Below are 20615 nucleotides of genomic sequence, written 5' to 3' on the forward strand. Positions count from 1 at the left end.
CCCCGGTCCGGGAAGATCCCACATGCTGCGGAGCGGCTGGGCCCATGAGCCATGGCCGCTGAGCCTGCGTGTCCAGAGATTGCGTGTCTGGAGCCTGTGCTCCGCAACGGGAGAGGCCACAACAGTGAGAGGCCCGCATACAGAAAAAAAAAAAAAAAGGAGTTGGTACTTAAAAAAAAAAAGTATATTACCACAGAAAATCATCAAGTCACAAAGGAAGACAGCAAGAGAAGAAAGAAACTACAAAACAGCCATACAATAATAAGATGGCAACAGCAGGTCCTAAAAATATTCTCCAATCAAATGACATACAGTGGCTGAACAGAAAACAAAAAACAAAAAACAAAAAACCCTCAACTATATGCTGCCTACAGTAGAGTAACTTCAGCCTTAAGGACACACACAGGCTGAAGGTGAAGGAATTGAAAGAGATATTCCACGCAAATGGAACTCAGAAGAGAACAGAGTAAGCTATACTTAAGTGAGACAAATAGCCTTTAAATCAAAAACTATCACAAGAGGACTTCCCTGGTGGTGCAGTGGTTAAGAATCCACCTGCCAATGCAGGGGACACAGGTTCGAGCCCTGGTCTGGGAAAATCCCACATGCTGTGGAGCAACTAAGCCTGTGCACTACAACTACTGAGCCTGCACTCTATGGTGAGCCACAACTACTGAGCCTGCGTGCCACAATTACTGAAGCCCATGTGCCTAGAGCCCGTGCTCTGCAACGAGAAGCCACTGCAATGAGAAGCCCACACAACACGATGAAGAGTAGACCCTGCTCACCGCAACTAGAGAAAGCCCACACGCAGCAACAAAGACCCAATGCAGCCAAAAATAAATTAATTAAAAAAAAAAAAGATCACTCTTAAAAAAAAACTATCACAAGAGACAATGTTCATTACGTAATGATAAAGAAATTGATTCACCAGGAGGATGTAACAATTATAACTATATATATATGTACCATATATTAAAAATTAAGCAAATATGACCGGATCTGAAGGCAGGAATTTTTTTTTTTTTTTGGCCACGCCGCACGGCATGCAGGATCCTAGTTCCCCAACCAGGGATCAAACCTGTGCCCCCTGCAGAGGAAGCACAGAGTCTTAACTACTGGACTGCCAGGGAAGTCCCAGCAAAAGAATATTAACACATTTCTAACTAGAGGTGTATTAATACATCTTTTGTTACTCAAACGTTATTGACCGGAGACGTATCAATACGTTTTTAGAGATTGACACAATTAACATCACCGTGCGAAGTTGTAAGAACTTAAAATTGATCAAGGGTTCATTATACAACTTATGATTATCATTATCTTTCGCATTTTGGTCCATTAGGTTTTTGTTCCAACCTTGTGTACATTATAAACGCAAGTTTATTACTGTAAAATTTTCCAAAATGATGCATCGCAAAACTGAGTGAAGAAGAATTTTTTTGGTGAATTTTATGCAGATACTTTCTCTGTCTGAGCAACATATATATGAGTGTCTCAGAACATGACAGTTCTTCAGAATATAATTCTGATTCAGACGATGTGAATATTAGACCAACAAAAAGACAAAAAACCATAGTGAATGACTCTACTGTGGAAAGTGAAAATGAAACTCAAGAATGCTCCTTTGCTTCTACGTAAGAGTGGATTGAAGACAACATTTCACAAAAATTAGAAGACTTTACAGGTGTGTCAGGTGTAACTATTGAATGTAATAACCCGCAAAGTGTTAGTGAAATAACAGAATTAATTTTTGGTAACGACTTTTTCGAGTTAGTCACTTCTCAAACAAACTTATATCACCAACAGAATGAAAAATCATATAAAAAGTATGATAAGGCTTTAAAATGGACTAATGTAACCAACAGTGAAATGAAAAAGCCTCTTGGATTAATAATTTTGATGAGACAAATAAGAAAGTCACAGTGCAAAGAATATTGGTCGACTGATCCCTTACGTGAAACACCTATTTTACCAAAGATTAGGACGAGAAGAAGGTTCACACAAATAATGACATTTCTTCACTTTAACGATAACTCGAAAACTCCACTTCCTGCAGACAGAATTTCAAAAATTAAACCTCTTTTGGCTTATTTTCTACCAAAATCTCAATCGATCTATACACCCAAACAAGAGCTATCACTGATGAGGCAATGATAAAGTGGAGAGGACGACTCAGATTCAAAACCTATAATCCTGGGAAATTTACAAAATATGGAATTTTGGTCAGGATGCTTAACGGAAGTGAAACTGGATATATATGCAACCGTGAGATTCACATGGGTGAAGGAAAGAAACTGCAAGAAACAATATTGTTGGTCCTACAACCTTGGTTCATGGCACCATATTTACCAAGACAATTATTACAACAGTCTGTCCACATCTGTAATGTTGTTGAAAAATAAAACCAGAGTTTGTAGGACTATAAGAGAGAATCATGGTCTACCAAACCAATTAAAGGAGAAATCTAAAAATCTACAGAGGGTAGAAATGACATTCTTACAGAAGGGAGAAGTGATTCTTCTTATATGGAAAGACAAGAGGCTAGTCTGCATGGTGACAACTATTCATGACACCTCCATAGCATCTACAGGAAAGGAAGACAGAAAGACTGGCCATCAGACAACTAAGCCCACTAGTATGTTAGACTATAATAAATATATGAAAGTAGTTGATCGATCCAATCAATATCTGGCAAACTTCAATATCCTCTGGAAAACTCGAAAATGGTATAAGAAAGGGGGTTTCTAGTTGAGTAACTGCGGTTTATTCAATGTATTTAAAATTTATTGCAGCCTTAATGCACAGAATAAAATGACTTACATGCAATTTTTAAATAAATTTATTCATCTATTTATTTATTTTTGGCTGCGTTGGGTCTTTGTTGCTACGCACAGGCTTTCTCTAGTTGTGGCAAGCAGGGGCTACTCTTCGTTGTGGTGCGCAGCCTTCTCACTGAGGTGGCTTCTCTTGCTGTGGAGCACGGACTCTAGGCACGCAGGTTCAGTAGTTGTGGCTCATGGGCTCTAAAGCGCAGGCTCAGTAGTTGTGGCGCATGGGCTTAGTTGCTCCATTGCATGTGGGATCTTCCTGGACCAGGGATTGAACCCATGTCCCCTGCATTTGCAGTCAGATTCTTTTTTTTTTTTTTTTTTTTTTTTTTAAGTTTATTTATTTATTTTTTTAATTAGTTTCTGCTTTATAACAAAGTGAATCAGTCATACATATACATCTGTTCCCACATCCCTTCCCTCATGCATCTCCCTCCCTCCCACCCTCCCCATCCCACCCCTCCAGGCGGTCACAAAGCACCGAGCTGATCTCCCTGTGCTCTGCGGCTGCTTCCCACTATCTATCTACCTGACGTTTGGTAGTGTATACACGTCCATGCCTCTCTTTCGCCTTGTCACAGCCCACCCTTCCCCCTCCCCATATCCTCAAGTCCATTCTCAAGTAGGTCTGCGTCTTCATTCCCGTTTTGCCCCTAGGTTCTTCATGACATTTTTTTTTTAAATTCCGTATATATGTGTTAGCATACGGTATTTGTCTTTCTCTTTCTGACTAACTTCACTCTGTATGACAGACTCTAGGTCTATCCACCTCATTACAAATAGCTCAGTTTCGTTTCTTTTTATGGCTGAGTAATATTCCATTGTATATATGTGCCACATCTTCTTTATCCATTCATCCGATGATGGACACTTAGGTTGTTTCCAGCTCCGGGCTATTGTGAATAGAGCTGCAATGAACATTTTGGTACATGTCTCTTTTGGAATTATGGTTTTCTCAGGGTATATGCCCAGTAGTGGGATTGCTGGGTCATATGGTAGTTCTATTTGTAGTTTTTTAAGGAACCTCCATACCGTTCTCCATAGTGGCTGTACCAATTCACATTCCCACCAGCAGTGCAAGAGTGTTCCCTTTTCTCCACACCCTCTCCAGCATTTATTGTTTCTAGATTTCTCTTTTTTTTTTTTTAATTAGTTTCTGCTTTATAACAAAGTGAATCAGTCATACATATACATCTGTTCCCACATCCCTTCCCTCATGCATCTCCCTCCCTCCCACCCTTCCCATCCCACCCCTCCAGGCGGTCACAAAGCACCGAGCTGATCTCCCTGTGCTCTGCGGCTGCTTCCCACTATCTATCTACCTTACGTTTGGTAGTGTATATATGTCCATGCCTCTCTTTCGCTTTGTCACAGCTTACCCTTCCCCCTCCCCATATCCTCAAGTCCATTCTCAAGTAGGTCTGTGTCTTTATTCTCGTTTTGCCCCTAGGTTCTTCATGACATTTTTTTTTTAAATTCCGTATATATGTGTTAGCATACGGTATTTGTCTTTCTCTTTCTGACTAACTTCACTCTGTATGACAGACTCTAGGTCTATCCACCTCATTACAAATAGCTCAGTTTCGTTTCTTTTTATGGCTGAGTAATATTCCATTGTATATATGTGCCACATCTTCTTTATCCATTCATCCGATGATGGACACTTAGGTTGTTTCCAGCTCCGGGCTATTGTGAATAGAGCTGCAATGAACATTTTGGTACATGTCTCTTTTGGAATTATGGTTTTCTCAGGGTATATGCCCAGTAGTGGGATTGCTGGGTCATATGGTAGTTCTATTTGTAGTTTTTTAAGGAACCTCCATACCGTTCTCCATAGTGGCTGTACCAATTCACATTCCCACCAGCAGTGCAAGAGTGTTCCCTTTTCTCCACACCCTCTCCAGCATTTATTGTTTCTAGATTCCTTGATGATGGCCATTCTGACTGGTGTGAGATGATATCTCATTGTAGTTTTGATTTGCATTTCTCTAATGATTAATGATGTTGAGCATTCTTTCATGTGTTTGTTGGCAGTCTGTATATCTTCTTTGGAGAAATGCCTATTTAAGTCTTCTGCCCATTTTTGGATTGGGTTGTCTGTTTTTTTGCTATTGAGCTGCATGAGCTGTTTATAAATTTTGGAGATTAATCCTTTGTCAGTTGCTTCATTTGCAAATATTTTCTCCCATTCTGAGGGTTGTCTTTTGGTCTTCTTTATGGTTTCCTTTGCTGTGCAAAAGCTTTGAAGTTTCATTAGGTCCCATTTGTTTATCTTTGTTTTTATTTCCATTTCTCTAGGAGGTGGGTCCAAAAGGATCTTGCTGTGATTTATGTCATAGAGTGTTCTACCTATGTTTTCCTCTAAGAGTTTGATAGTTTCTGGCCTTACATTTAAGTCTTTAATCCATTTTGAGCTTATTTTTGTGTATGGTGCTAGGGAATGATCTAATCTCAAACTTTTACATGTCCCTGTCCAGTTTTCCCAGCACCACTTATTGAAGAGGCTGTCCTTTCTCCACTGTACATTCCTGCCTCCTTTATCAAAGATAAGTTGGCCATATGTGCGTGGGTTTATCTCTGGGCTTTCTATCCTGATCCACTGATCTATCTTTCTGTTTTTATGCCAGTACCAGACTGTCTTAATTACTGTAGCTTTGTAGTATAGTCTGAAGTCAGGGAGCCTGATTCCTCCAGCTCCGTTTTTCGTTCTCAAGATTGCTTTAGCTATTCGGGGCCTTTTGTTTTTCCAAACAAATTTTGAAATTTTTTGTTCTAGTTCTGTGAAAAATGCCATTGGTAGTTTGATAGGGATTGCATTGAATCTGTAGATTGCTTTCGGTAGTAGAGTCATTTTCACAATATTGATTCTTCCAATCCAGGAGCATGGTATATCTCTCCATCTATTTGTATCATCTTTAATTTCTTTCATCAGTGTCTTATAGTTTTCTGCATACAGGTCTTTTGTCTCCTTAGGTAGGTTTATTCCTAGATATTTTATTCTTTTTGTTGCAATGGTAAATGGGAGTGTTTTCTTGATTTCATTTTCAGATTTTTCATCATTAGTGTATAGGAATGCCAGAGATTTCTGTACATTAATTTTATATCCTGCTACTTTACCAAATTCATTGATTAGCTCTAGTAGTTTTTCGGTAGCATCTTTAGGATTCTCTATGTATAGTATCATGTCATCTGCAAACAGTGACAGCTTTACTTCTTCTTTTCCAATTTGGATTCCTTTTATTTCCTTTTCTTCTCTGATTGCTGTGGCTAAAACTTCCAAAACTATGTTGAATAAGAGTGGTGAGAGTGGGCAGCCTTGTCTTGTTCCTGATCTTAGTGGAAATGGTTTCAGTTTTTCACCATTGAGGACAATGTTGGCTGTGGGTTTGTCATATATGGCCTTTATTATGTTGAGGAAAGATCCCTCTATACCTACTTTCTGCAGGGTTTTTATCATAAATGGGTGTTGAATTTTGTCGAAAGCTTTCTCTGCATCTATTGAGATGATCATATGGTTTTTCTCCTTCAACTTGTTAATATGGTGTATTACATTGATTGATTTGCGTATATTGAAGAATCCTTGCATTCCTGGGATAAACCCCACTTGATCATGGTGTATGATCCTTTTAATGTGCTGTTGGATTCTGTTTGCTAGTATTTTGTTGAGGATTTTTGCATCTATGTTCATCAGTGATATTGGCCTGTAGTTTTCTTTCTTTGTGACATCCTTGCCTGGTTTTGGTATCAAGGTGATGTCGGCCTCGTAGAATGAGTTTGGGAGTGTTCCTCCCTCTGCTATATTTTGGAAGAGTTTGAGAAGGATAGGTGTTAGCTCTTCTCTAAATGTTTGATAGAATTCACCTGTGAAGCCATCTGGTCCTGGGCTTTTGTTTGATGGAAGATTTTTAATCACAGTTTCAATTTCAGTGCTTGTGATTGGTCTATTCATATTTTCTATTTCTTCCTGAGTCAGTCTTGGCAGGTTGTGCATTTCTAAGAATGTGTCCATTTCTTCCAGGTTGTCCATTTTATTGGAATAGAGTTGCTTATAGTAATCTCTCATAATCTTTTGTATTTCTGCAGTGTCAGTTGTTACTTCTCCTTTTTCATTTCTAATTCTATTGATTTGAGTCTTCTCCCTTTTTTTCTTGATGAGTCTGGCTAATGGTTTGTCAATTTTGTTTATCTTCTCAAAGAACCAGCTTTTAGTTTGGTTGATCTTTGCTATCGTTTCCTTCATTTCTTTTTCATTTATTTCTGATCTGATCTTTATGATTTCTTTCCTTCTGCTAGCTTTGGGGTATTTTTGTTCTTCTTTCTCTAATTGCTTTAGGTGCAGGGTCAGGTTGTTTACTCGAAATGCTTCCTGTTTCTTAAGGTGGGATTGTATTGCTATAAACTTCCCCCTTAGAACTGCTTTTGCTGCGTCCCATAGGTTTTGGGTCGTCGTGTCTCCATTGTCATTTGTTTCTAGGTATTTTTTAATTTCCTCTTTGATTTCTTCAGTGATCACTTCGTTATTGAGTAGTGTACTGTTTAGCCTCCATGTGTTTGTATTTTTTACACATCTTTTCCTGTAATTGATGTCTAGTCTCATAGCATTGTGGTCGGAGAAGATACTTGATACAATTTCAATTTTCTTAAAATTACCGAGGCTTGATTTGTGACCCAAGATATGATCTATCCTGGAGAATGTTCCATGAGCACTTGAGAAAAATGTGTATTCTGTTGTTTTTGGATGGAATGTCCTATAAATATCAACTAAGTCCATCTCGTTTAATGTATCATTTAAAGCTTGTGTTTCCTTATTTATTTTCATTTTGGATGATCTGTCCATTGGTGAAAGTGGAGTGTTAAAGTCCCCTACTATGAGTGTGTTACTGTCGATTTCCCCTTTTATGGCTGTTAGTATTTGCCTTATGTATTGAGGTGCTCCTATGTTGGGTGCATAAATATTTACAATTGTTATATCTTCTTCTTGGATCGATCCCTTTATCGTTATGTAGTGTCCTTCCTTGTCTCTTCTAATAGTCTTTATTTTAAAGTCTATTTTGTCTGATATAAGAATTGCTACTCCAGCTTTCTTTTGATTTCCATTTGCATGGAATATCTTTTTCCATCCCTTTACTTTCAATCTGTATGTGTCTCTAGGTCTGAAGTGGGTCTCTTGTAGACAGCATATATATGGGTCTTGTTTTTGTATCCATTCAGCCACTCTGTGTCTTTTGGTGGGAGCATTTAGTCCATTTACATTTAAGGTAATTATTGATATGTATGTTCCTATTCCCATTTCCTTAATTGCTTTGGGTTCGTTATTGTAGGTATATTCCTTCTGTTGTGTTTCTTGCCTAGAGAAGTTCCTTTAGCATTTGTTGTAAAGCTGGTTTGGTGGTGCTGAACTCTCTCAGCTTTTGCTTGTCTGTAAAGGTTTTAATTTCTCCATCAAATCTGAATGAGATCCTTGCTGGGTAGAGTAATCTAGGTTGCAGGTTTCTCTCCTTCATCACTTTAATTATGTCCTGCCACTCCCTTCTGGCTTGTAGGGTTTCTGCTGAGAGATCAGCTGTTAACCTTATGGGGATTCCCTTGTGTGTTATTTGTTGTTTTTGCCTTGCTGCTTTTAATATGATTTCTTTGTGTTTAATTTTTGACAGTTTGATTAATATGTGTCTTGGTGTATTTCTCCTTGGATTTATTCTGTATGGGACTCTCTGTGCCTCCTGGACTTGATTAACTATTTCCTTTCCCAAATTAGGGAAGTTTTCAACTATAATCTCTTCAAATATTTTCTCAGTCCCTTTCTTTTTCTCTTCTTCTTCTGGAACCCCTATAATTCGAATGTTGGTGCGTTTAATGTTGTCCCAGAGATCTCTGAGACTCTCCTCTGTTCTTTTCATTCTTTTTTCTTTATTTTGCTCTGCATCAGTTATTTCCACTATTTTATCTTCCACCTCACTTATCCGTTCTTCTGCCTCAGTTATTCTGCTATTGATCCCATCTAGAGTATTTTTCATTTCATTTATTGTGTTTTTAATCGATGCTTGATTCATCTTTAGTTCTTCTAGGTCCTTGTTAACTGTTTCTTGCATGTTGTCTATTCTATTTCCAAGATTATGGATCATGGAAATAGAATCTTGGATCAGCTTTACTATCATTATTCTGAATTCTTTTTCAGGTAGACTGCCTATTACCTCTTCATTTGTTAGGTCTGGTAGGTGTTTATCTTGCTCCTTCACCTGCTGTGTGTTTTTCTGCCTTCTCATTTTGCTTATGTTACTGTGTTTGGGGTCTCCTTTTTGCCGGCTGCAGATTCGTAGTTCCCGTTGTTTTTGGTGTCTGACCCCAGTGGCTAAGGTTGTTTCAGTAGGTTGGGTAGGCTTCCTGGTGGGGGGGACTAATTCCTGTGCTCTGGTGGTTGAGGCTCGATCTTGTCTTTCTGGTGGACAGGTCCACGTCTGGTGGTGTGTTTTGGGGTGCCTATGGCCTTATTATGTTTTTAGGTAGCCTCTCTGCTAATGGGTGGGGTTGTGTTCCTGCCTTGCTAGTTGCTTGGCATAGGGTGACCTGCACTGTAGCTTGCTGGTCGTTGACTGAAGCTGGGTGCTGGTGTTGGGATGGAGATCTCTGGGAGATTTTCGCTGCTTGATATTATGTGGAGCTGGGAGGTCTGTTGTGGACCCGTGTCCTGAAGTTGGCTCTCCCACTTCAGAGGCACAGCACTGGCTCCTGGCTGCAGCACCAAGAGCCTTTCATCCACCCGGCTCAGAGTAACAGGGAGAAAAAGTAGAAAGAAAGAATTAGTAGAAGAAAGAAAGAGAGAGGGAAAGAAAGGAAGAAGGGAAGAAAGGAAGGAAGGAAGGAAGAAAGAAAGGAGGGAGGGAGGGAGGGAGGAAGGATGGAAAGAAAGGAGGGAGGGAGGGAGAAAGGAAAGGAAGAAAGACAGGAGGGAGGGAGGAAGGAAAGAAAAAGAAAGTGGAAAGAAGAAGGGTGGGAGGGAGGAAAGAAAAAGAAAGAAGGAAAGGAGGAGCGGAGGGAGGGAGGGAGGAAGGGAGAGTAGGAAAAAAAGAAAGAGCAGGTAAAGTAAAATAGAATAAAGTATGAAATATAGTAGCGTTATTAAAATTAGAAAGTAATTATTGAAAAAAAAAAAAAAAAACCGGACCGATAGAACCCTGAGACATATGGTGGAAGCAAAGCTATACAGAGAGAATCTTACACAGAAGATTACACATACACATTCACAAAAAGAGAGCAGGGGGAAAAATCAAAAATCTTGCTCTCCAAGTCCACCTCCTCAATTTGGGATAATTCGTTGTAAAAAGAGGAAAAGGGCGAGAAGTCTGAAATCTTGCTCTCTAAGTCCACCTCCTTAATTTGGAATAATTCGTTGTAAAAAGAGGAAAAGGGGGGAAAGTCTTAAATCTTGTCCTCAAAGTCCACTTCCTCAATTTGGGATGATTCGCTGTCCATTCATGCACTCCACAGACGCAGGGCACATCAAATGGACCGTGGAGCTTTAATCCGCTGCCTCCGAGGCTGCACAGAGAGATTTCCCTGCCTCTGCTCTCACAGCTCCCGGGTCTCAGCCTTGGACCTGGCCCCGCCTCTGCGCGTAGGTCGCCGGAGGGCGTCCGTTCTTCGCTCAGACAGGACGGGTTTAAAGGAGCCGCTGATTCGGGGGCTCTGGCTCACTCAGGCAGAGGGGAGGGAGGGGCGCGCAGTGTGGGGCGGGCCTGCGGCGGCAGAGGCCGGCGTGACGTTGCAGCAGCCCGTGGCGCTCCGTGCGCTTTCCCGGGAAAGCCGTCCCCGGGTCTCGGGGACCCCAGCAGTGGCGGGGTGCACAGGCCCCCCGGAAGGCGGGGCGGACAGTGACCCGCGCTCGCACACAGGCCCCGCGGCGGCGGCGGCGGCGGCGGCGGCGGCGGGCCGCGGCGGGCGGGCGGCGGCGGCGGCGGCGGCCCACGCCCGTCTCCGAGGTCCGTGCCTTACCCGCGGCTCGTGCCTGTCACCGGCGCTTCCCCAAGCAGCCCTCTTAATGCCCTCTCCTCGCGCACCAGGAAACAAAAGGGAAAAAAGTCTCTTGCCTCTTCAGCAGCTCCAGACCCTTTCCCCGGACTCCCTCCGGGCTAGCCGTGGTGCACTAACTCCTTCAGGCTCTCTTCCTGCCGCCAGCCCCAGTCCTCTCCCTGCGCTCCGACTGAAAGCCGATACCCGAGCCTCAGCTCCCAGCCCCGCCCGCCACGGCGGCCGAGCAGACAAGCCTCTCGGGCTGGTGTGTGCCTGAGGGCACCGGTCCTCTGTGCCAGAATCTCTCCGCTTTGCCCTCCGCACCCCTGTTGCTGTGCTCTCCTCCGCTACTCCGAAGCTTTCCCCCTCCGCCACCTGCAGTCTCCGCCCGCGAAGGGGCTTGTAGTGTGTAGAAACCTTCCCCCCTTCACGGCTCCCTCCCACTGGTGCAGGTCCCGTCCCTATCCTATTGTCTCTGTTTATTCTTTTTTTCTTTTGCCCTACCCAGGTATGTGGGGAGCTTCTTGCCTTTTGGGGGGTCTGAGGTCTTCTGTCAGCGTTCAGTAGGTGTTCTGTAGGAGTTGTTCCACGTGTAGATGAATTTCTGATGTATCTGTGGGGAGGAAGGTGATCTCCGCGTCTTACTCTTCCGCCATCTTCCTCCGGGGTCCTGAAGCATGTCCTTGCCTCCTATCACACTGGAATCCCATCAAGCCTTCAGGCTTCCTACCAGCTTACAGGATGGAATCCATGACAGGACCCCAAGGGAAATTCATTGAAAGAGGTGCCATAGTGTTTTCTTGGAAGCATGGGTTTCCTGCTGGCGTCTCCCCGCTTTTCCCCTCCATTAATGGCAGGGTCCCAATGTGTACTTGCGACCCATGCTTTTCTCAAACCGTGCAGTCAGATTCTTAATCATCGCGCCACCAGGGAAGTCCCATCAGCAATTTTTGTCAGCAGTAGCTAGAGAATGGGTAACTGACCATTCCGGTGAATGCAGTGGTAGCCCCACACCTGATCCTTCTCATGGCGTTTCTAAAAGAGCCCCCCAAGAGACTTCCCTGGTGGTCCAGTGGGTTAGACTCCACCCTCCCAATGCAGGGGGCCCGGGTTCGATCCCTGGTTGGGGAACTAGATCCCACATTCATGCCACAACTAAGAGTCTGCATGTCGCAACTAAGAAGTCCACCGTACTGCAATAAGAAGCCCATGTGCCATAACTAAAAGATCCTGCATGCAGCAACTAAGACCCAGCACAGACAAAATAAATAAAATAATAAATATTTTAAAAATAAACAAATAAAAAAATAAAAGAGCCACCCCGCAAAGATCCACCTTCTTGACTACCAGGTAAAATAAAAGAACATGTTCTAGAGGATGTAATACCCACAGGGCTAAAAAAAAAAAAAAAGCCTCCAGAAAGTATAGAGTCTGCTCTTCCAGGGGAAAGGACAGTGAAACACAGTGTATTTGTGTATTTGTAATAGATGTTCTGTTCCCCTGCACAGAGGTTCCTGCTATACTGCCTATCACACTCTAACAAAGTATTAGAATGTTTTAGTAAGACATGTACAAAGTTTCAAATAAATACATTAAGTACAAAAAAAGTTGCTGATATTTACTCAAACTAACAAATTGCTGGCCACAGGCATTAGTTCCTGAAAAAATCCCCCAGTCAATAATGTGTTAATAGGGAACTTAAATATCCCCCTTTCAACACAGGTGGATATCCAGATAGAAAGTAAGGTTATCTTTGAATTGGACAACACTTTAGTCCAAATGAATGTAACAGATGTATACAGAATATTCCATCCTATTACAGCAGAAGACACACTCTTCTCAAGGGCATATAGAATATTCTCTAGAATAGATTATATGCTATGTCAAACAAGTCTTAACAAATTTCAGAAGACTCAAACCATATCAAGTAACTTTTCCTAACACAATGGATAAAACTAGAAACCAGCAACAGGAGAAAAGCTTAAAAATTCAGATATGTGAACATTAAACAATATGCTCCTGGCCAATCAATCAGTCAAAGGAAAAAATCAACAGGAAAATCAAACATAACTTGAGAAAAACAAAAATAGAAAGAAAACATATAGAATGTGCAAAAGCAGTTTTAAGAGAAAAGTTTAGAGCAATAAATGCCAGCATTAAGAAAAAAATCAAGTTGAGAGCAATAAATGCCAGCATTAAGAGCAAAAAATGCCAGCATTAAATAAACAACCGAACTTTACATCTCCAGGAACTAGAAAAAGAACAAATTAAGACCAAAGTTCGCAGAACAAAGGAAAAAATAAAGATCAGAGCAGAGGGGAATTCCCTGGCAGTCCAGTGCTTAGGATTCCGTGCTTCCACTGCAGGGGATGCAGGTTCATTCACTAGTTGGGGAGCTAAGATCCCTGCATGCCACATGGCACAGCCAAAAAAGAAGAAGAAAAAAAAAAGAAAAAAGATCAGAGCAGAAATAAATGAAATAGAAACTATAAAAAAGATTAACAATACTAAGAACTGGTTTTGTTTAAAGATAAATAAAACTGACAAACCTTTCTCTAGACTTCTGAGAGGGAAGACTCAAATAAATTAACAGAGAAATAAAAGAGAAATAAAGGATCATAAAAGACTACTATGAACTGTTATACACCAACAAATTAGATAACCTAAAAGAAACAGATAGATTTCTAGTAACATACAACCTACCAAACCTGAATCATAAAGAAACAAAAAATTTGAATAGACCAATAACAAGCAAGGAAATTGAACCAGTAAGCAAAAATCTTCCAACAACAAAAATAGGCCATGACCAGATAGATTTCATTGGTGAAATTTATATTTTAATACGTAAAACATTGATATATAAGGTACTCTACAACTCAACAGGAAAAGAACAATCTGATTAAAAAGTGGACATTCTATCAAAGATAAAATGGCTGAATAGACATTTTATCAAAGATCTACAAATGGGGCTTCCCTGGTGGCGCAGTGGTTGAGAGTCCACCTGCCAATGCAGGGGACGCGGGTTCGTGCCCCGGTCCGGGAGGATCCCATATGCCACGGAGTGGCTGGGCCCGTGAGCCATGGCCTCTGAGCCTGCGCGTCCAGAGCCTGTGCTCCGCAACGGGAGAGGCCACAACAGTGAGAGGCCTGCATACTGCAAAAAAAAAAAAAAAAGTTCCTCTTCACTAATCATCTCACTGATCATCAGGAAAATGCAAATCAAAACCACAATGAGGGGCTTCCCTGGTGGCGCAGTGGTTGAGAGTCCGCCTGCCGATGCAGGGGACATGGGTTTGTGCCCCGGCCTGGGAAGATCCCACATGCCGCGGAGCGGCTGGGCCCCTGAGCCATGGCCACCGAGCCTGCGCGTCTGGAGGCCTCCACAACGGGAGAGGCCACAACAGTGAGAGGCCCGCGTACAGCCCAAAAAAAAAAAAAAAAAGAAACCACAATGAGATAACAAGTACTGGTGAGGGCACAGATATAAGGGAACCCTTCTTTGTCCACTGTGGTTGGAATTTTTAAAAAATGAATAAATAAGGGGGCTTCCCTGGGGGCGCAGTGGTTGAGAGTCCGCCTGCCGATGCAGGGGACATGGGTTCGTGCCCCGGTCCGGGAGGATCCCACATGCCGCAGAGCGGCTGGGCCTATCAGCCATGGCCGCTGAGCCTGTGCATCCGGAGCCTGTGCTCCACAACGGGGGAGGCCACAACAGTGAGAGGCCCGTGTACAATCAATAAATGAATGAATGAATGAATGAATGAATGCAAAATCATAGAAACAGAGAGTAAAATACCAGAAGCTGGGGAATATGGGAAATGGGGAGATGTTAGTCAGAAGGTACAAATGTTCAGTTAAGATTAATAAGTTCTGCGGATGTAATGTATGGCATGGTGACTATAGTTAACAATCACGTTGTATACTTGAACCTTACTTAAAGTAGATCTTAAGCATTCTTACCAAAATAGTAACAACGATAATAACAACAATAAGGTAACTTTATGAGGTGATAGATGTTTAATTAACTTCAATGTGGCAATTATTTCACAATGTAAAGATATACCAAGTCATCACTTGTACACATCAATATATACAATTTTTGAGCTTCCCTGGTGGCACAGTGGTTAAAAATCCGCCTGCCGCTGCAGGGAACACAGGTTCAAGCTCTGGTCTGGGAAGATCCCACATGCCGCGGAGCAACAAAGCCCACGAGCCACAACTACTGAGCCTGCGCTCTAGAGCCCACGAGCCACAACTACTGAGCCCACGTGCCACAACTACTGAAGCCTGCATGCCTACAGCCTGTGCTCGGCAACAAGAGAAGCCACCTCAGTGAGAAGCCCACACACCACAACGAAGAGTAGCCCCCACTCGCCGCAACTAGAGAAAGAATGTGCCGAGCAACAACGACCCAATGCAACTAAAAATAAATAAATAAATAATTAATTAAACAAAACAAAAAAACAACACTACAGGGACTTCCCTGGTGGTCCAGTGGGTAAGACTCCGTGCTCCCAACGCAGGGGCCCAGGTTCAATCCCTCAGGGAACTAGATTCCGCTTGCAGATGACAACTAAGTGTACGCATGCTGCAACTAAGAAGTCTGCATGCCACAACTAAGAGTCCGCATGCTGCAACTAAAGATCCCGCATGCCGCATTGAAGACCCAATGCAGCCAAAATAAATAAATAAAATAAATAATTTAAAAAAAACTTTGGATAAACATATATTTACAAAATAAATAAATAAACACTACAACCTTGCAGTAGGACACTGAAAAGTAGCTCATGGTTCAGATAAGTAATGACCGTGACAGTGCCTGCATTCCTGGCACAGGCAGGCACAAAGAAATGTTAGGTAAATGAAGGGATCAAGGGAGTTCCCTGGCGGTCCAGTGGTCAGAACTTGGTGCTTTCACTGCTGTGGCCCTGGTTCAATCTCTGGTCAGGGAACTAAGATCCCTCAAGCCGTGCAGCTCGGCCAAGAGAAGAAAAAAATATATTAAATTAAATTAAATTAAAATAAAAACAAATAAATAAAAGAAGGGATCAAATCTCGGACACAGAGGTGAAAAGGATATAGACACACTGACCCAGACAGAGAGAAGGAAGTAAGGTAGAATCCATTAAGCTCACTGCAATACTACTGGCTTGGAATCCTTTTCCTAACAGCGTTCAATACAGCAGGTATCGGGGTTGATATTGCAGGAAAAAGTAGAGGGCAGTGCAAACAACCCAGTCCTAGCTACCACAGCAACTACACAGAAAGCTTGGGAAGCAAGCAGTGCCCACAGTTCACATGTAGAAGAACAGAGCGCCCCCTGAAAAGGGGGGTGAGGTGGGATAGAGCCTAGTCCAGGACACTGGGAAGGCTGTGAGTCTTACCCAGTGAGGATATAAGTGCAAAGTTCTCCAGCATCACATCGAGGTACAGGCGTCTCTGAGTCTCATCAAGGAGCCTCCATTCTTCCCAGGAGAAGGACACAGCAATGTCCTCAAAGGTCACGCTGCACTTCTATGAGAGAGACAGAATAAGCTATGAACATTCCCTCTCTAAGATCCCACAATCCATCTCATCACACACGTATCCCACCCTCATCCTCTTCCAGAGCTCTAACCGAACAGGAATTTCAGGCCTAAGTGCCACTGATGCCCACCTATCCCTCAGGGTCTCTTCATTCACTGTGTTCAGCCCTCAACAACACTGGACAGGACAGCACAGAGATGTCATCCAAGCTCTGGTCCTGGCTTGTAGGGTCCCATCCATCCTGTCAATCAATTCCCCTGGGGTCTCTAGGCTGTGACTCACAGACACAACCAAACTTGGGTTCAAGCTTCAACGTTCAGTCCCCAGTAACAGGGCCCTGGTGCCATGAGCTAGCCCTTCCTCTTAGTGTGCCCATCATTCTGTAGACTGTACCTCTCTCACATCTTCAGTCCCCACACCTGCACTCCTACAACTATGCACGTGGGGAAAACTGCTTTGAAGGCCTCCTTCATACCTTTATTGATCCTTGCTTCAATTTCAACCACCCAGAAGCACATGTGATTACAGATGCCCATGACCCACTTCCACTTTTGTGCTGCACTCCCTGTCCCCTCAGCGGCCACAACTGTCCTCTCTCCCTCAACCTTCCTTGGAATCCTGGCCCCGATGGTGTCCGTTCCAGGCACAGTGACTCTCACAAATGACTATATTTGCCCCAGACCTACCCACCATCAAGATCAAACACACCACACCCCCACCAAACCTCACCACAAAATTCTGGTGAACCTGTACCTTAGTGAATTAGCAGGAGCCCTAGTCTCATCATCTTGTTTCAATTACTCCAATGCCTCCACAGCCATCTCATGTCCACTAATCTCACAAACGCTTTAGTCGCCTGTCAAACCATTCTCTTCAATTCAGTTACCCATTCTCTTCCATATGGTTACCATGTTCACTTCTATCCTTCACCTGCCTTTGTGTGCTCAGCAGCCCTGATCAGGTGTGGAGCAGGGAAACCACTCATCATGCACCCTCCTCTTTCAGACCAGCGAACAGCATGGCCAGGATGACCTGCACTCCCCCACCTAAATGGGATCCACAGCTGCTCCCTGTTCCACACAACAGCCACCTTCCTCCCCAGATTTCCAGACACCCAACTGCTGCCTCCACTCACTTTCTCTGAAACATCTCAGACTCCTGACGGGGCCAAAACAAAACGTCTGACATTCCCAAGTAAAATTAACCTACCATAACTTTCCCATCCCAGTTGATGGAGCTTTCATCCCGTTAGCTCCTAAAACCGGAAACACCAGGGTCATTGCTGACTCCTCCCTTTCTCTCCCTCACCCACAACATCTGAAAGTCTACTTGACTCTTCTTAAAACATGGATGGAAAGTCCCACTTCTTTCCCACCTCTGTGGCCACCACCCTGGTCCAACACTCATCTGGATTATAGTAAATGCCTCCTTGGCAGCTCCCTGCCTCTTCTATTACTCATACAGTCTGTTCTCTTCTTTGCAGGCAATGGAACTCACTAAGACCTGCATAAGAACCAACCCCTTCCGCTTATCCAAACCTCTCATTATCTCCATAACAGGTGTCCAAATTCTTGACACTCAGCTCTTTGTTCCTAATAAAATGGAAACTGACTGTACCCTGTCTCCAGCATAGTCATACCTCCAAACATTTGCACATGTCAGTATCTGGTCCTGTCACAACCTTTCACACGTGTTTACATTGGCTGACAGCAATAGCAATACCTCCGTGTAACCCTTGGCCTGCACTCAAGACTGGGCTTGAGGTATCCCCAGGGTCCCCACACCCACGAACTGGGAAAAAAGCAAGGAAGACGTTAAAGACACCACAATCCCCGACACCATTTGGGTGTGTCAGGGCCAGTGAGTGACTGGGACAACCTCTCCTTCCGTGTATAGGTTTCCTAAGTGCTTTTCATCCTTCAGAGCCTGCGGGGAGGGGTAGGCAACCAGGGCTGGGCTCCAGATGAGGTCAGGCCTCCCCTGTATCCCCGTCCAGGCCTGGAACCCGGTGACCTCGGGCTAAGTGACTAGCTTCTGCGCCTCAGTCCTCAATGCTGCTTCTTACTAGCGCCTTGTGCCTCACTGTCCTTTTCACCCCCATTCTAGTTTGTTCTCTCTTTAATCGGTTTTTGGAAAACTTTTGAAACCCTAATACAGACTGTATTCCTTTTCTGTCCACTACCCTGCATGGCATCCAGGTCCCTCAGAATGAAGGAACAACCTCTCCGCCAGCCAGTCCAGGGGTCACGCTACCACACACTTCCCTGCAGACATCAGACGGACCCCAGGTTTCCCAATCCTCCCGGCTCAATCCGACCTCCAAGCCTTTGCACCTGCCGGTCCCTCCGCCTGTGACCCTCTCTCACGCGGCCATCACACTGTCTGTCAAAAACAGACTCACCCACGACCGCTTCACTGTCCTGGGCACCGTGGCCTGGACTGCGGGCACGTGAGCAGGCGCCCCGCACTCGGGGCTTTAGTGTCTGGTGGGGTGAGAGAGATGAGGGCCCGGAAGACGAGCGTTTACCTGAGGCGGGGTCCTCAGCGCCGCCGCCGCCGCCATCAGTCTGGGGGCAGAGAGGGGCAGGTAGCGGCGGGAGAGCCGGTTGAACGCGGCCCGGCGGTCCCTCTCCCTAGCTTGGCGCGGGGCACCCCCGGCGGCGTCGCCGAATTTCAGACCGGCCTCTATGCAGCGGGGACAGCGACTCCTCTTGGACCTTCTCAACCCTGTCACCCAAGTCCCGGCCCAGCACTCCGGAGCGACAACAGATACGAAACCAGTAAAAATGGCCGCCACGAGGAGGACGCCGGAAGTCCCGCCCCGATAAGATTCGCACGCAAGGAAATGCCTTTATCCTGACCTTTTATTGGCTCAACTCGGCGCACTACCTTCTGGGTAATGTAGTTCCTAGAGTTCTAGAGCGCCCCCCACCCCCCCACCCCCACCCCGGAAACGTGTTCTCCATCTTGACCACCAGAGAGTGGTCCAAAAGGTACTCTGGGGAGTACTTGAGAGTGGTCATCCTACCTAGACGGAGGGAGGGGCTTTACTCGCTGTGAACTGCAGGAGAAAGACGTAGTTTCATACTCCGTGAAGGTCAGCCTGCCAACAGGGAATAAAATTGAGATGCTCCCAAATCTACTTATCTAAATGGCTGTATCATTCCACAGAGTAATTCAAACATAAAATAGTCCACGCATAGTTGGAGACATTGTGCTATTCCTCTTGAAATACGTGTAGCCCGAGGCATTAGTAAGTTTTGTAAATTCTATTATGATTGGCTGGGAACAAAGGAAAAGACTGTACAGGGACATGACTGAGAAGAAAGAAGATGGGTGTTTGGCCACCCTGAAACAAACAGGATCTCTGCCTCTGGTTCGCACAGAAAACTCTGCCTTGCCTATATAGTTAGCAATTATGTCCTACCCATTGAGGAACACTTATTTATTTATTTATTTGGTTGCACCTGGTCTTAGTTGCAGCAAGCAGTCTTCTTAGTTGCGGCTCACTGGCTCTTTAGTTTCAGCATGTGGGCTCCTTAGTTGTGACATGAGAACTCTTAGTTGCAGCATGCATGTGAGATCTAGTTCCCTGACCAGTGATTGAACCCAGGTCCCCTGCATTGGGAGCGTGGAGTCTTAACCACTGCGCCACCAGGGAAGTCCCATTGAGGAACACTTTTATCCATATAATATTTCTTACTGTATATCCTGAGATATACTCAACTCCATTTAGTAAACTGACATCTATCTCAGATGGAGACCAATGTAACTAATGCTGTTTTGGCTGGGGTCAGTGACTGCAACTTTCAGAGTCACAGCATGTCTGTGTTACCAAACCAGATTCGTTTGCCCTACATTCAGAAAGTAAAAGGCTGAGACGCTGAGGTTTGCAGCAGAAAAAGGGTTTATTCGTGTGGCATCAAAGGGAGGAGTCAGGAGAACTAGTCTCAGATCCACCTCTCTAACAGGAGGGTGTTGGGATATTTATGGCCTAGAAGAGGAGGGTGGTCTCAGGCCTAGGGAATGTAGGCAAGAGAAAAGTGTAGAAATCTGTGTTCTGCACACGCATATCTGAGCTACATGCTTCTTCATGGGAAGCATATTCAGAAAATGGTGGCATTAGCATGATCTAAGGGTGGACACTCACACAGGCCCAGTTGAATGGTTAGTGGTCTTGACCAGTTTGAACTGGACAGGACTAACTGCATATTCCTGAACAACAATTTAAGGAACTGTTACCATAGCGAC

The 20615-nt window shown here is 44.1% G+C and overlaps 1 protein-coding gene across 1 annotated transcript in view; it reads right to left on the reverse strand.

Moving 5' to 3' along the window:
- LOC308605839 (uncharacterized protein) overlaps window positions 1–19387 on the reverse strand; it is a gene marked incomplete at its 5' end in the record, with an annotated part of 28736 nt that extends 9349 nt beyond the window's left edge. Inside the window, 3 exons of the mRNA XM_081216103.1 lie at window positions 16223–16352; window positions 18892–19213; window positions 19311–19387. Of these exons, the coding sequence (XP_081072229.1) occupies window positions 16223–16352; window positions 18892–19213; window positions 19311–19387 (529 nt within the window). The remainder of the gene's footprint in view (window positions 1–16222; window positions 16353–18891; window positions 19214–19310) is intronic.
- Window positions 19388–20615: the final 1228 nt, after the last annotated feature.

The sequence above is a fragment of the Mesoplodon bidens genome (assembly GCF_964165515.1).
Source record: "Mesoplodon bidens genome assembly, chromosome: 18".
NCBI classification, from domain to species: Eukaryota; Metazoa; Chordata; class Mammalia; order Artiodactyla; family Ziphiidae; genus Mesoplodon; species Mesoplodon bidens.